Below are 17,404 nucleotides of genomic sequence, written 5' to 3' on the forward strand. Positions count from 1 at the left end.
GAAGTGGAGACCGTCCCGATGCCAGGACGTTACTGGGCCAGGGCCAGGCCCTTGGCCTTCATAAAAAATGGCCAACAGAGAATTTAAAAACAAGGGCCATCAAATTGAAATACATTATATGAACATATTTTTTTTTAATGCACCAAGTATAGAAGACATCACGTCGAGACGGGAGATCTTATGGGACACTCTTTATTTTTTTTACGGAGATTACGGAAAAGAATCCGTGTAACTTTTAGAATATTTTGTCTAGCTACAAATAGGTCAGTTTTACCCCTAATTCATCATAAAATTTAATTTGTTTATTGGGGTAAAAATGTTTTAAACAAAAGGATTTAAGGCGTTTTAAAACAAAAAAACTTTAATGTTATAATACAACCCTGTTTTAAAGATTAAATGACCTCAGTCCTCCTCAGTCCACATGTCTGCTGCTTGTGAGGCTTGACTTACTCTTCTGGTGAGAATTTATTCATGGATTTTAAGTACATTTAAGTGCAGGTAATCAATGTATATCCACATGGATTAAGATGTATTTCGATATAAATTAGAAATATTTATTAGTATGATTTCATAATTGAACTTTGAAGGGTTTTATTTTTCAATAACCTATTATCCTATTTCTTTTGTGCATTAGGATGAAATCCTCAAGGCAGCTGTGATGAAATATGGCAAAAACCAGTGGTCTAGAATTGCTTCACTGTTACACAGGAAATCAGCTAAACAATGCAAAGCAAGATGGTAAGTTACATCAATTTATCATGGGGATGTAGTGTTTTCTTAAAACTGTCCATATGGAAGGTATTCCTAATTCCTTATCAAATGTGTAGATATTTCATTTGCTTGTGCGTTGAAATTAGAATTCAGCTTTTCTCTTGTTCTTCATCTTAGGTTTGAATGGCTGGATCCGAGTATCAAGAAAACAGAATGGAGTCGAGAGGAAGATGAGAAGCTCCTACACCTGGCTAAGCTCATGCCTACCCAATGGAGGACCATTGCACCCATTGTGGGACGTACTGCAGCACAGTGTCTGGAAAGATATGAAATCTTACTGTAAGTTACGATCTCACTCTTCAGTGAGATTTTAAATCTAATTTATAGGCCTTTGGAGTTTGAAATGGTTATCAAATTGTAATTCTTGTGCTCTGATTACTTCTGTATTGTGCAGTTTTGTTCACAATTGCTCTGCCAAGCAATGAGATTCAATTTGTCGTAACTCATTTATGAATGTATCATTATCTATTGCAAACCTATTGATGTATTGGCTTTGGTATCTATATCATCACTTATACATGTTTAAGTGTCTCTGAATACATAACAGTTATGTATTCAGAGATTTGAGGAACACATGCGTAACAAACCAATCATACAGCATGTATTTCGCATTGAAATTGAGACACAGAGGCCATACTGTTTGCTTGCTTGGTTGTAATAGATATAACATTAACTTTTGATGGAAAATGAATGAGTATTGATATCAAACTATGATTTAGGCTCGTACCTTTGTTTTAATAAAGCAACAGCCTTTGTGGAGTTGTCATGTTCAAGTGGTCAAAGGAACCCTATTACACATGAAGGTACAGGGTTCAAAACCTGACCACAGCACATGTGCCTCTGAGCAAGGCAATTTATTGTCACTGCCCTGTCATGTCTTATGAATGGCTACTTTAAAGGTTCGTCCAAGATAAAATAATCCTGTACGATACACATCTGTAAAATCAAAAGTCTCATGAATACAGATGAAAGTCTTGACTTCAAGTTTGAGAGCACACATGGGAAATTTACTTCCTAATATTACCTTTTTAGATAGATACATGTATGAAATATAGTATTTTAGAAAGATGTTTTTAACCTTGAGTAACTAGTTTCTTTTAGAACTAAGTTCTTGAACAGTTTTACATTTGAGATGTTGGTATCATTTTGATGACCAGTGATCAAGCGCAGAAGAAGGAAGGTGATGGGGATACGATGGATGATCCAAGGAAGCTGAAACCAGGAGAGATTGATCCTAATCCAGAGACTAAACCAGCTAGACCTGATCCTATTGATATGGATGAAGATGGTAAGGAATGAAACGATTAAAAATCATCTCCTGAAACAAACTAAAATAATGATATTCCATTCTTGTACATTAATAGGGCATTTCACATTATCATGTAACAACTCATGTGCTTTCAAAAGACTTGATATTATTACTCTGGTTTTAGCCTGCATACTTTTATAGCACACAAACATTTCTAGGAATAAATTCCTGACAGATGATCATTAACCTCACCTGGTTCAAAATAGACCTTATACAAATATGATACTAGACAAGCCTAAGGAGATGAGGAAAATTGAACTTATCATTAAATGAGATGAGATAAATGTTAATCTGAGATAGAAATAACTCGTACTATCCACATTGATATATGCAAATTTAGCTAATAACATAAAAAAAAAAACAAGATATCAAATGGTGAAGATCTTGCCTGCTTTGGTAAACTACATGTTATCATTATATTAGGAACATTGTAACTTGTTTTGTTGATTCATCTCAGGTCTAAATAACTTGTAAAATGTGGATAGTGATAAATCAAATGGAGTATTGCGTGCACTATTGCCTGTTTAAAGTTTGTTAGGGTTTGTAATGTACATCTCTATGTGGATATAGTAACAGATGTATCAAATAAAAACTTGAATGTAAATTTGATCTCATTTCTTACAACTGTTTTGTTTGTTTACGTCCTCAATATAGAACTTGAGATGTTATCAGAAGCCCGTGCTCGTCTCGCCAACACGCAGGGTAAGAAGGCCAAACGGAAGGCTCGTGAAAAGCAGCTTGAGGAAGCGCGACGTCTTGCAGCTCTTCAGAAGCGTAGGGAACTCCGGGCAGCAGGTATCGAGGTCAACAAGAAGAGGCGCAAGAAGCGAGGCGTTGATTACAATGCTGAGATTCCGTTTGAGAAGAAGCCAGCGCCAGGGTTTTACAACACAGCTGATGAAATGGTCGCACCTGTGGATCCAAACTTCAAGCGGCTTAGGAGAGAGGATATGGACTCTGCTCGTAGAGATGAAATTGAAGAGGTACATTTCATGTTTTTAATAAATTGATTGATGAATTGATTTATTGACTGATTATTTGAATTAATTAATTGATTAGATTATTAAATAAATTGATCATTGATGGGTTGATTGGATGATAGAAAATGTTCCTTTTCAATATATTTGTAAACCATTGTTAAAAGTGTAAATTATGAAGTCAAATTATCGGAAAGAACTGTTTGACACAAAAATGGAAAAGAATGGAGAACAATAGAACGGAATCAGTCAGAAGGTAGAAACTTGATAGAATAAGACAGTACGTGTACATGACAAGATAAGAGAGCCTTCTTTTTTTAATAACAAAACAAGATAAAAACAAGTTGCAGAAGATTGAGATTTAAAATGGGAGGAAGAACTGAATAACATTCCAAAATTGACATTTGTTGTATAATAATTGTTTAACGCTATACTTATGCTAAACAAAAATGCCAGTTTTGCCTGGAAATTCCCAGGCTTATAATTTCATTGGGAATAAAAAATTCATTCATTTCTAAACTGACTTTAATTGGTATTACATGTACAGTATATAGCTAGTTGTGTTACCAAATGGATGGGTAAAGCAGCCATGTAATGACAATATGAATGAATAAACTATTTCAGATGACATTTTTTTGTCTTGTTGAGCACTTCATGTTAATGTCTTAGATGAACCATATGACCTTATAGGTTACATCTATATTTTCATAAACAATTCTTTTTCAATTTCTCTGACAGAGAGAACGAAAGAAGGATAGACAGAAGTTGAAGAAGAGGAAAGAGAATGATTTGCCTGGAGCTATCGCTATGACAAACAAGTAAGTGTAGAACTGTCATTTAAATTCGTGTACAAGTGTAATGATACAAAGCTTGTTTACCAAGATATTTCATCAAAATGGCAAAGTATGAAATAATCCAACACTGAAGTTATTAGCATGGTAACATTGAAAAAAAATCTTTAATAGTATTAAATGCAAAATCTTTCTTTGCTCATCCTGTTTGAGACAAGCAAATTGCATTTTCTAATATGTTATTTTTTTTCTTTTCAGAATGACCTATAGTGAATAAGCTTTTCACTGCTATTAGATATTCCATGGTCTGACTTATTTTCATGCTATGTTATGCACTGTTTCATTTGTTTTCATAGGATGGCTGAGCCAATGAAGAAGCGTAGCAAACTTGTCTTGCCTACTCCACAAATATCTGATGCTGAGTTAGAAGAGGTAAGTTCAAGATGAATAAATGATATTATATATATATCTACTCTGTGTAAACTTGGGCCTATTTTTAGTATATTTAGCAGCATAGAAAGGTTTTGAAAGAATTATACCCTTGAGAATTTTCCATCTTATTCAAGAGTATTAATTAGGATTTGAATTTGTAGATTTGGCCTTCACTTTTTTAAGTTTTTTCTCTTTGAAGCCTTATCCAATGTTTAGTAACGCAAGTTTATGAAAACAAGCAGGGATCATAGGGTCAAGGCACGAAATTTATCATTTATTTGAACTTCAGGGCCCTGTGGCATAAAAGTAAACATTATGATAACTTTGCCATGCAATGGTAATTTGCGTGGAATCCTTGATTCTAATTGGCTGTTGATCAGTGTTACCATGGTAGTTACCATTAGATGGCAAAGTTACCATAATAGTAACTTTTGTGCAACGGGGCCCAGGCCTTTTATGGCCAAGGTTTGAAAGCATCCAGTTGTTTTAGTTTCCATTTCAATCCAATTAGTATTTGAATTTTAATTGTCTAATATTCATCACTGTTGAATATTGTATTTACATAGTTTTTTTTTCCATTCTATTTCATTATATTTAATTAATTTTTATGTTCACTTGCTCCTTCAAAATTATTCATTATCTATGTACATCACAAATCCTAACATGTACCTATTTAAATTGTTATTGTTGCTTTTACCCATGTATGACTTGTGAATATTTTATTGTAAACATGCTAATTTCAGCCTTTTGGCTGTGTAACATGTATTGTTTTTATACAAAATAAACCATAATTGAATTGAATTGAAATAGGTAAATGTCCAATGTGTTTTTTATTCGTTTGGTTTGTACGAGTATCAAAGACTTCTTTTATTCAATGGAGTAACACCAAATCTTTTGTCCATATAGGTTGTGAAGCTTGGTCAGGCTAGTGAGAATGCCCGTCAGATCGCTGAGGAGGGAGCTGTCAATGGTGCATCGGATGCTCTTCTTTCAGACTACACTATGACACCAGGACCAGCCAATCTCAGAACTCCCCGTACTCCTGCAACACATGATACAGTACTTCAGGTAATCATCACCTTGACATTCTTCCTTTCTTGCCCCCCCCCCCCGATTGTCGAGGATCAGTGGCTATCTGTGTGTTAAATCTTGATGAGTAAAATCTTCTCTATTTGCATTTGATGAATTTCATGAATCTGTGTAAGGTAGGAAGGAATTCCTTGAAATTCTTGGAGAAATGTCTTGAAGGAATTCCTTGTTTGCATGAGCACCTTATCGGATAGCTGTGCTATAGCTGGGGTAATAGTAAGAGGACTTGCATTAAGCCCTATGTAAATGTTGCATATTATTGTTATTCTATACTGGCTGACAAAGTGCCATATAATTATGAGGAGGGTAATAGGAATCTGGTAGTGAAGATTAAGGATTAATCCATTACCTTCTGGAACTGGTTAGTCGATGTACAAAGCCTATGGGAATGACAGAATTCAAAAGTCAAAGGTTGTACTCAAGTAAATATACTTGTCAATTTTTTCCCATACACTGGATACCTGATATTGTATAATAGATCCAGAGATGCACCTCCAATTGTTTATCTTTCTACTCTTTTATCTGTGTTCAGGAGGCACAGAACATCCTTGCACTGCAGAACGTTGAAACGCCATTGAAAGGAGGTTTGAACACAGCAGTAGGAAGCAGTGATTTTGATGGTATCACGCCCAAGAGACAAGCTACACAGACACCTAACATGGCGTTCAATACACCATTCAGAACACCAGGTCATGAGTCACAAGCAAGTATGTTCAATTTCACATTTTCACATTCAAATTTGTAGAGACAGTTACGCATGGAGATATATTTAGAGTTCAGAGTTCATTGTTTGTCCAATTTCTTTTGATATAGAGCCTTAAAAGTCCTATGAGAGAAAGAGTAAATAAGCTCTGCATATTTTATGCCTATTTTAATGCATCTGCATCTTTCCTTCAATGCCATTTTTTTGTAAAAGGAGAATTAATCACTTGATTCATAAGGACATTGTTTATTAACTTTCTCTATTTATAATTAATTCATGAACTTGAATAGAAAAAAATGCAGCAATGAAAGAAATATAGTGTTGCCCATTTGAAGAAAAAAGCTAATCAAATAAAACATCAATTAATTTCCCTAATAGGCCAAGACTGCAAGTCTATATATCCCTTTCTAACGATTTGATCTATTATTTCTCTCTGATTCTCTCTCATAAGTGCATTTGAGAGAAAAAAGCAGGACATGACATTTTTGGAGCATTGTGGCCCAGTGGATTAGTCTTCTGACTTATAAACAGAGGGTCGTGGGTTCCAATGCCAGCCATCGCTTCATTTCCTTCGGCAAGATGGCTATCCACATTGTGCTACACTACCCAGGTGAACTGCGTTATTATTATTATTATTATTGTTATTAATTTATCTTATCTTATATTTATCTTAACTTATCAGGTTTGACCCCTCGGATGACCCCACGGATGGGCACTGGTGGAGGCCAAACCCCAGGTCAGACTCCGCTACGTGACAAACTCAACATCAATCCCGAAGAAGCTCTTATGGAATTTGATAATGTACACAGTGCCAAACAACAACAGGTATGTTATTAACACTAGATTGTATGTTACATTGCCATTTGGTCTACACCCACTTTGTCTTATGTCAGTTTGATCTCATTCAAAATGGTAAAGTTCGGGCCAGGGATGGGGAGATAATGACCATATGAGGCAAGGAGAAGAATATGCAGTGTACATAACATTACTTAACTTTTTCCTCTCTTATAAAGTTAAATTCTAGTCTATTTTGATGAAGAGCACCTGGATAAACAGGCTAAAGTATAAACTATTGTAAAAGATGGAGCCCAGTCCTCTCATAGTGTATCATACTTGTAGTGAATTTCCCTTAAAATGCCAATGATACCTTCCCTTCAAATTGCTTTGTTTTTATTTCGGAGGGAAATGAAGGCCAAACTTCGAAGAGGCCTATCATTACTTCCAGCTCCAAGGAATGATTTTGAGATTGTGAATGACACGACATTGCATTAATTATTTTGTTTATTTCAGAGGGAATTGAAGGCCAGCCTTCGAAGAGGCCTATCATCACTGCCAGCTCCAAGGAATGATTTTGAGATTGTGAATGACACGACATTGCATTAATTATTTTGTTTATTTCAGAGGGAATTGAAGGCCAGCCTTCGAAGAGGCCTATCATCACTGCCAGCTCCAAGGAATGATTTTGAGATTGTGAATGACACGACATTGCATTAATTATTTTGTTTATTTCGGAGGAAATTGAAGGCCAGCCTTCGAAGAGGCCTATCATCACTGCCAGCTCCAAGGAATGATTTTGAGATTGTGAATGACACGACATTGCATTAATTATTTTGTTTATTTCAGAGGGAATTGAAGGTCAGCCTTCGAAGAGGCCTACCATCACTGCCAGCTCCAAGGAATGATTTTGAGATTGTGAATGACACGACATTGCATGAATTATTTTGTTTATTTCAGAGGGAATTGAAGGCCAGCCTTCGAAGAGGCCTATCATCACTGCCAGCTCCAAGGAATGATTTTGAGATTGTGATACCAGAGAATGATGAGAAGCTGTTAGAAGAGCCTCAGGATAATTCAAACCTCATTGAGGATGCATCGGATGTGGAGAATAGACGACTTGCAAAGCTGGCAGAAGAGAGTGAGTCCTTCTTTGGTGTCTTTGCTGTGAAATCTTTAGCACCATGATTTGGCTTTTGAATGACATATTTTCTTTTTTAGCAAAAAAGCAAGTGATTAAGGTTGTCTGCTCAAGTAAACTTTTTTCATTTCCTCAGAAGGTTTAAGTGAATTACTCAAATGCACTCCTTTTAGATTCACCCTTTAATGATTAGAGTACTGATATGTTATGACTGGAATCTATCACACGGCTTTAAAATAAGTTTTAATCCAACTCTCTGATACTGAATTCATTTCACCATAATAAATGACATTAAAATATTATGATAACAAGGTTGAAGGATGTCAAAACCATGATCACTTATTAAGTTTATCTTTTCGAGGTCGACTATTGGAAATTGCACAAAATGGAAGAGCTGGGACCAAAACAAAAATGACTGTAATTTGATTGATACTCTGTGATATGGTGGGTGTTTGCCACTAGCAGACCTGCAAACCAATACGTTTTAGCCGTATTTAGTACGTTTTTGCAACCAAAATACGGCAGTATGTTTTTTCTTTGAAAAATATGATTTTTGTAAAAAAAAAAAAAATAATCTCTATATGTCTCTATTTCATAAAACGTCACAAATATGGTTATTAGATCAATGTAATTTCAGGTAACTTGTTTTTTTTTTCAATCATTTTGTTAAAACCAGGGTGAAGATATACACATGTTTTAATATTTTTTTTTTCCATCTGCAAGAGCAGTGCGCATTTTAGCTTGCATGCAGCTTGAGCGCCGCGATGAGCGAGTGCGCCAAGTATTTTGTTATGAAATACACTTTTTTTTGGAAAATACAGTTTTTTTTATCACAGACTACAGTTTTTTATTCCCAGAGGTTGGCAGGTCTGCACTAGTCTGTCTGTTAGAATTAGAAAGCTTTGCATGTTTTGATATTTAAATACGATCATGGATATAGTGACCAGACATGTCTCTTTAAATATGATTCCTTATTATGAATATTGCAGGAGAGAAGGAATTAAGGAGTAGATCTCAGCCACTCCAGAGAGGTCTTCCAAGGCCTGTGGATATCAACACATCTATCCTGAGACCAAAGGACCTTGAGACTCCTATTACAGAGCTACAGAAGGTGAGGGACCTTTCCTGATCTTCTTATGTCTTGAATAAATGGAGTATTTTGTTTAAAAGTTGTAAGGCCATGTCTTTTACTGATGGATGGATGAATGACTGACAGCATGAATTTGTGGATGAATTTATGAATGAGAGGATGAAAGGATAAATGAATAGATGAATGTATAGATGAAGGCATAGGTGGATGTGTGGATGAATGGATGGATGGACAAATAGATAGAAGAACTAATAGATGGAAGGATGAATGGATGGATTAATGAATGAATAGATGGGTTGATGGATGAATAAAAGGATAGATGAAAGAATGAATGAATGGTTAGATCATGGATGGATGAATGAATTGATGACTGGATAGATTAAAGATTGCATGAATAGATAGAATGGTGAACAGAGAGATGAATGGATGAGTTGATGGATGGACAATGGGATTTAGGGATGGAATGGATGAATGTATAGTTTGGAAGGAATCCTTTAGAATAATGGTATATATATATTCAGTCGCAACTGATGAAGTTTTTAATATCCACAATACCTTTCACTGATTCTGAATAATATCATATACCTTGCAGGCTGAGGAGATGATCAAGGTGGAGATGATAACGATGCTGCATTATGACTCCTTGAAGAACCCTGTTGGGGATCAGCCAGGGATGAAGAAAGGTGATAAACCAACCAGTAAGACCAACCCAGCTGCACATGCAGCATACCTTGAACATCGTCCATATCACCAGTATGAGGAGGAAGATATGAAAAAAGTAAGTAGTCAACTTAAATGAAGCACAGGAATCATAAGAATATGGGGCTTGTTTCGTTAAACCACCAGAATTCTTACTTTGTATGGATAGCCAGTAAAACGTGTGTTGTAGGGTTGATCTCTGCTTCCTTTTTCCATATTTAGTACTGAAAAATGAGAAGAATACTGATGGTTTCATGCAAAATACTGATTTATAAGTTTTCAGTTTTATGTGGTGTCCTATGGTATTTCTTTGAAAATACTGATTTCCTCACCAAAATACTGATTTTCAGCTTTTAAAATACTGAAATGCTCTTATTCAGGTTAGTAGCTCTAGATATCCATGAATGTTGACATATGGTTGCCGTGATATGGGACCGTTCACACATTGAATAATGTAAAACACTATACAAAAAATGCATTGTCTGATAAACTTTACAACCTGAATGAAAGTGTGATACTCTGTTGTGAAATAAAGTCCTTTGAATTTCCATCTTTGAGCAAAATGTAAAAAATATCAATACTTTAACTAATGTACAAGTTTGAAAAGAAGTATGATCACACGAATTAGATTCAAGATTCAATGGTATATTCACATTTTGTTTACACTTGTCTACATTTGAATATTTCTCTCTGTGAGTGTTGCTATTTGCATGGATTTAATTTGCAGTGAATAATCATGGTCGTTCATATCCTCAGGATATTGTCTTTTACAGTGATTCAGATAATGTAAAGATCTTCAAAACATATCTTCTTCGCTATGTTTCTTTGAGTTGCAAGTCATTGCCTTAAAACCAGGTGTTACCCTTTTTTCTTATAGAGATGTGCCAATGATTTGTACGATGAAGAACTAGAAATCAGCAGAACAATTCTTTGTGTCAGTGATTTTCACAAATGTTGTATAAGCTACTGAAAGTCCTTGTATCTGATTGGCTGAAAGCAAAATGGTACATGAAAAATCACAGACCAATCTATTGATGAAATGCTCCCCTGGTATTCATATGGGCAATTCCGTAAAATAATCAACCTTTTTGTACATCCAACCCCCGCTTTTCTCAAGTTTTACTTTACTTCAGGAAATGACCAAGTCATGATCATTTGAGAGCATGACAGACTGTCGATAGAACCAGAAATCAGAGACAGAAAATTTTATGAAGGTCCAACAAACATGGGGTCGGACATACATATTTTATGGAATTGCCCATATGTATCTTTTCTTGCATCACTGTTATTTTACTGTCTTTATTTGTCCATTGTTTTCTCTCCACAGGCCAATGAGTTATTAAAAGCTGAGATGGAAGTCGTGAAAGCTGGTATGGCCCACGGTGACCTCCCTAAAGAGGCCTATACGCAGGTGTGGGAGGAATGCCTTGGTCAGGTGCTGTACATTCCATCTAAGAACAAATACACCAGAGCTAACATGGCCAGTAAGAAAGACAGGATTGAATCGGCAGAGAAGAAACTTGAGGTATGACACAAGTTGTATGCATTGTAATAAGTTTTTTAAGATTTGTGATCTCTGGAGATTGGGGCCGAAAGGTATGATGAAATGAAAAGCCATGGATTTTATTGCCATTAGTACCTATTGATCACCTCTCACAAGTGGTAAAAATATATCCTCTACTATTCATTTCAGTGACTAGAGTGCTACTTAGCTTGAATAGAAACCAAAGAGCTTACTCTGTATATTTTAGAAAACAAACTGGACATCATTTTCACTTGACATAATTTTCCTTTGATATTATATATATTTTTTCTATCCAGTCTAATCGTGGTGTGATGACAAGAGAAGCAAAGAGAGCGGCTAAGCTTGAGAAGAAACTAAAGATCTTGCTCGGAGGCTACCAATCCCGAGCTCAAGGACTCACCAAACAGCTGGCTGAGATCCAAGAGGAAGTTGAGCAAGCGTTTGTAGAACTCTGTACATTCCAAGAACTACAGAGCAATGAAGAAATTGCTATTCCAAAGAGGATGGAGGTAAGAAAGTCTTTTTGTAGGGCTTTTATTTGTATTTATGTATGAACCATGTATGGGTACTGGCAAGGATAATTGTAGTAGTTAGTAATTCAAATAATTTATTTTGGGAGACTGGGAAAGTTATGATTTGTCAAAACAAGAAATTTATGATTTGTGGATGGTCATGTGATGTAGAGATGTTAAGTTTCCTTGTTTTCAATATATCCTTTTGCTGGATGCAACAAATCGCCTTAGTAAGATGTTTAGACAGTGATGTTTTCTCTTATCTTATAATATATTGAGATGGTGTTGCATGAATCCTAGCAATAAACTCAATTTAATTTTGATTTCTTATTTGTAGTAAGTAATTTTGCATTTCTAGGTCCTGTTGCACAAACTCTACTGTAATGGTAACTTTGGCATCCAATACTAACTACCATGAAATGCTCGATTTTGATTGGCTGGAGAGCATTGCCACCATCATAGTTACCATGATAATAACCTTTAAGCAATAGGGCCCAAGGGGGTGTTTCACACTTAAAAATTGCATTTAAATGCCTAGTTGTGTGCCGTATGTAAAGCATGACCACATTGGTCAGATCATGCCAAAAGGGCGCTTAATACTGCGTATTAATCAATAAGATTGCGGGTTGCATATCACATACGCGTTGGAATTTAAGTGCGATTCTAAGTCATACGTAAATATTTGTTAAAGGAGAAATATATTGAAAATCGTAAAAATGGAGAATCATATATCAAATCAAAGGAGAAAATAAGGAGAACACGATGGTGTACATCATTTATCATGGAGACCGATGGAACTCAGTTAATTGATAGTTTAAAGTTCTCTCTCTGAATGCTTCAAACACGCAGAATTACGTCCGCGAAATTGGGGATTTTTTTATGACGTCACTTTCTGTACGAGAGGCGTGATTGGCTCTCCCACGTGAAGCTCCACTTGCATGCAAAACCTGTTGCGAGGGTACGTTTTCTCCACATTGTCACTGAATACTTCGATCACGAAATGAAAGAAAACCCAGAATTTTATCTAGATTTGGATTTTCAAATTGATGATTTTGAAGATGAAGAGAATGATGATGAAGTGAACAACAAAGTGACGTATTTGGGGGTAAATTGGGGGAATCGATGATGAGGAGTCGGACAATTCAACTTGCAACACGATCACATGCCGATTCGCTACCAACTCATGCAGCTGCTAAGTGCTAGCTTCACCACGCGTGCCAAATTGAATTCACGAAAATGACTTACCACACTGTCCAGACAGAGTCTCTTACTTCTGTGACTATGAAGAAGGAAAATAATGATAAAACTGTACTTAATAATAAGTGAATGTAATCCGAACCTGAAGGCAAATCAACTCAACGAATAGCAGCAGATGATATGCACTGCGCCGATGATAAACTTCATGTGGCTGGGATAGATTGTCACTCGTTCTGTTAGATGTAATTTTTATCTCATTAATTTGACAAAATTACGAAACTCGGGGAATTATTTATCTATATAAAAATATAGTAACATCTCGTATAATTTTTAAATTACGATAAAACGTTTTTTGAAGGAAAACGTTGAGGTAAATTAAAATTAGATGTAAAAGATCCCCAACATGCGTAGCTTGATTGAGAGCTGTGCAACACGTGCATAGATCTACTCTCTCAGCCAAGGCGAGCAAGCAATACGGCATGTTTGTGATTTTGATTACGATCACATATACGTGCTTTTAAAAGGTTTTATCGTAATTTAAAAAATAATACGAGATGTTACTATATTTTTATATAGATAAATAATTCCCTGAGTTTCGTAATTTTGTCAAATTAATGAGATAAAAATTACATCTAACAGAACGAGTGACAATCTATCCCAGCCACTTGAAGTTTATCGTTGGTGCATATCGTCTGCTGCTATTCGTTGAGTTGCCTTCAGGTTCGGATTACATTCACTTGTTTGTAAGTACAGTTTTATCATTATTTTCCTTCTTCATAGTCACAGAGGTAAGAGACTCTGTCTGGACAGTGTGGTAATTCATTTTCATGAATTCAATTTGGCCCGCGCGGTGTAGCTAGCACTTAGCAGCTTCATGAGTTAGGTAGCGAATTGGCATGTGATCGTGTTGCAAGTTGAATTGTCCGACTCATCATCATCGGCGTAATTCCCCCAATTTACCTCAAACTACGTCACTTTGTTGTTCATTTCATCATCATTCTCTTCATCTTAAAAATCATCAATTTGAAAATTCTGGGTTTTCTTTCATTTCGTGATCGAAGTATTCAGTGACAGTGTGGAGAAAACGTACCCTCGCAACAGGTTTTGCATGCAAGTGGAGCTTCACGTGGGAGAGCCAATCACGCATCTCGTACAGAAAGTGACGTCATCAAATTCAAGTCAATTCAGAGACCGATGCGAGGCATATTTCGGAGAGGCATTTTGAGCGTTTTTAATCGGCGATTTTCACCTTATGTATTATTTTCCTTATTTTTGAATGACCCACTGATAATCCCCACATCATTACCTTTCCATTGACATATAATAAGACCACATTCATAATCAATATAGTTCTCCTTTAAACACCCCCAGGACATTTCCTTTATGTTATTGACTATTGCGATAATTACCCTTTCGTTCTGCTTTCCTTTTCAGTCCCTTCGAGAAGACGTAAAGCGTCAGAGTGACCGAGAGCGGGAGCTCCAACAACGTTACTCTGATCTCATGTTTGAAAGAGAGATGCTCAGCGCACAGATTACCAAGTTAGAGATGCAACAATCTGGACCGAAGTTTTAATTCAAAGATGATGAAAGTACAGGGGGGGGGGGAGTTGTTTTTTAAATCTTACTTAAGTCATGCACAAGTACCAAGGTGCATTTGATATTTGATGCATTATCTCATTGATTGATTCTGGGTAGAGCATCCCATGATTGCTATTTGTCTATTGTATTGATATGTTATATGCCACATGCAACTTGGAATTTAAGTGCAAGTTTTATTCTTGCTTAAGTCTCTGTGAGATACCCCTCAGGAGTAACGATTGACCCGATCAATCGCAATTCTATGGAAATCCATTATTGTCATAATATTTTCTACAAGAAATTTTTAAAAGTCATTTTGTACACAAAGAGAAACACGCTGAGATTTTCAAGAAAATAATGTATGTATGAATAAACATCAGAGTTAGAAAAATATTTTGAAGAAACATGCATTTTAGATGTTGACGTTGCTGGCTTTCCATAGTTGTGGTTGATTGGATCAATCGCAACACTTTGTAAGACGGGGCCCAGAACTCCCTCGTTCAATGTTTCTTATGAAGAGATTAATTAGGAGTTCAGACTGTTAGTCATCTAATGATAATTGCAAAATTCTTATTTCATTGCAGCTTCATAGCACACTATCTTGTCAAATGAATTTGGTCCTGAAAAGGGTCCACTCACTGAAAAAAAGCCAAGTACTTTTGGTAGAAATATTCTCATTTTAGTCAGAATAATCTAGTACTCTTGCTAACTCTTGAGTGAGATGCAAATTAAATTAGAATTCTGTTTCTTAAAATTTTTATTACATTTTTTTATTGGACATTTTATTTGTTTTGAAATTATATAACGATGTTGGAGACATTCAAGTAATATGACTTCCCAGGTATTTTAAAATGTATTTGTAGACATATCAAACTGAATCACATCCATGCTGTATGATTCCACAGGAAAACGACACAATTTCTTTGTTCCATAGATAATACGGGATTGATTTAATTGGCATTGTAAATTTGTAACGCTGGGCTGCATTGAGTTCGACGTTTATTATCTAATTTAAAATAAATTAAATCAAGGTCATTTTAGGAATTTTTAATTGTTTATTTACAGTTATTTCTAAATTTGAATTTTCTGCTTAAAAATTGAATTACAGTAAATCATACACACTATGAATATATCTTTGAAGGTCTGCATGTTGGTACAGATATCTTACGCCTTTTCCTTGTCAGTCATCACCATGAATTATAAAATATTTCTCCTATGAATGTCCATGCATGATACACATTTCTTCATGAAAAAAATATTTATTGTATGTGTCTTTGCTAAAGCTTCCAAGAGGTATACTATTGATAACATATGATATTGCAGTTACTCTACATGTAAACCAGGTTTCTCAATTCATCTGAAGCTGGATGGGGTTCTTATTGAGAAATGCATAAGAAATTGGCTCTTATTCATAAGGTGCTTTATTACTGCTAAAATTATTGTAAAAAGAAATTGGGAGGGAAGAAAACATGGCTGCTGTAACATCGTACATGTATTGAATTTAATGAGAAGGCTGCCTTTTTGAGCAGTTGGTTCATTTTTGTGATCAAAAAGTGAGAATTTTGACAGGACATAAGATTATCTGTCAATTTGAGATTCAAAGATTCACACCTTGGGTGGGATGGATGCATTACATTTAGCTTCACCATTTTGTAATTCTGTTATATATTTCCTTGGTATGCAAGCAGTAGGGTGCGTATTTGTTAGAGGTATTGCATTGTCAAAATCACTTCTGAAAGATCTGGAAAATAGAATGAAGAGTTGTAAAGTACAGTCTCATGAGCGTCACTGATTGTATGGTATGTTTATTGTATATGAAGTATTAAGAGCAATCATTCAATTATGTGCAGAAATAAATTTTTGACATCTTGTCAAATTGTACATATAATTTGTCTTTCATTTAGAGCGGTTATTTCTCTGTGATATACAGTGTATCGGTATTATCTGCTAATAAAGTGATGTGATAGAGAACTTAAAGGAAAAAAGGAAAGAGAAAGAGAGACAAAGAAAAGGGGGAGGGAAGGAGAAAGAATGGAGGGAGTGGGGAGAGATTAAATGGGGTGGGGGGAGGCAGAGATTAAGGAAAATGCTCGGGGTTGACTGATAAGAATACATTTTGTCCATAAAGATTTTGGAGGATTGGCAGAGAAAGACATTTTAAAGGTCAAGTCCACCTCAGAAAAATGTTGATAGGAATCAAATGAGAAAAATCAGACAAGCGTAAGGCTGAAAATTTCATCAAAATTGGAGGTAAAATAAGAATTGGCATTTTGAAGTTTCACTTATTTTTTTACAAAATAGTTATATGCACAATTTAGTCACATGCAAATGAGAGAATCGATGATGTCCCTCACTATTTGTTGTTTTTTATTGTTTGAATTATACAATATTTCAATTTTTTACAGATTTGACCATAAGGACAAACTTGACTGAACCATAAAATGTTAAACATTGGTAATTCCACATGTTCACAGAACAATGGGGAGAAAATTAGACTATTTCATATAATAACATACAAAAGAAAAAGTGAGTGAGTGATGTCATCAGTTCCCTCATTTGCATACCAACCAGTATGTGCATATAACTGTTTTGTGAAATTAAGCGAAACTTAAAAATGTCATAACTTTCTTATTTTACATCCGATTTTGATGAAATTTTCAGCGTTATGCTTGTTGGATTTTTCTCTTTTTATTCAAATCAACTTTTTGTTGGGGTGGACTTGTCCTTTAAAGAGGAATCCAACTAAGAAGGTACCTTCTTGTTCCAACCTTGGTGATAAAAGGAATGTATGGTAGGACAAAAATACAAGAAACA

General features: G+C 35.4%; 1 protein-coding gene across 1 annotated transcript in view; it reads left to right on the forward strand.

The window, feature by feature from the left end:
- LOC129259660 (cell division cycle 5-like protein) overlaps positions 1 to 16,478 on the forward strand; it is a 17,019-nt gene extending 541 nt beyond the window's left edge. The window contains exons 2-16 of the mRNA XM_064098193.1: positions 635 to 738; positions 889 to 1,050; positions 1,929 to 2,059; positions 2,735 to 3,063; positions 3,796 to 3,875; positions 4,205 to 4,280; positions 5,187 to 5,348; positions 5,902 to 6,076; positions 6,755 to 6,897; positions 7,807 to 7,987; positions 8,977 to 9,098; positions 9,670 to 9,855; positions 11,104 to 11,301; positions 11,598 to 11,810; positions 14,445 to 16,478. Of these exons, the coding sequence (XP_063954263.1) occupies positions 635 to 738; positions 889 to 1,050; positions 1,929 to 2,059; positions 2,735 to 3,063; positions 3,796 to 3,875; positions 4,205 to 4,280; positions 5,187 to 5,348; positions 5,902 to 6,076; positions 6,755 to 6,897; positions 7,807 to 7,987; positions 8,977 to 9,098; positions 9,670 to 9,855; positions 11,104 to 11,301; positions 11,598 to 11,810; positions 14,445 to 14,585 (2,403 nt within the window). The 3' untranslated portion in view covers positions 14,586 to 16,478. The remainder of the gene's footprint in view (positions 1 to 634; positions 739 to 888; positions 1,051 to 1,928; positions 2,060 to 2,734; positions 3,064 to 3,795; positions 3,876 to 4,204; positions 4,281 to 5,186; positions 5,349 to 5,901; positions 6,077 to 6,754; positions 6,898 to 7,806; positions 7,988 to 8,976; positions 9,099 to 9,669; positions 9,856 to 11,103; positions 11,302 to 11,597; positions 11,811 to 14,444) is intronic.
- The last annotated feature ends 926 nt before the right edge of the window (positions 16,479 to 17,404 follow it).

Source organism: Lytechinus pictus, chromosome 4 (assembly GCF_037042905.1).
Source record: "Lytechinus pictus isolate F3 Inbred chromosome 4, Lp3.0, whole genome shotgun sequence".
Classification (NCBI taxonomy): domain Eukaryota; kingdom Metazoa; phylum Echinodermata; class Echinoidea; order Temnopleuroida; family Toxopneustidae; genus Lytechinus; species Lytechinus pictus.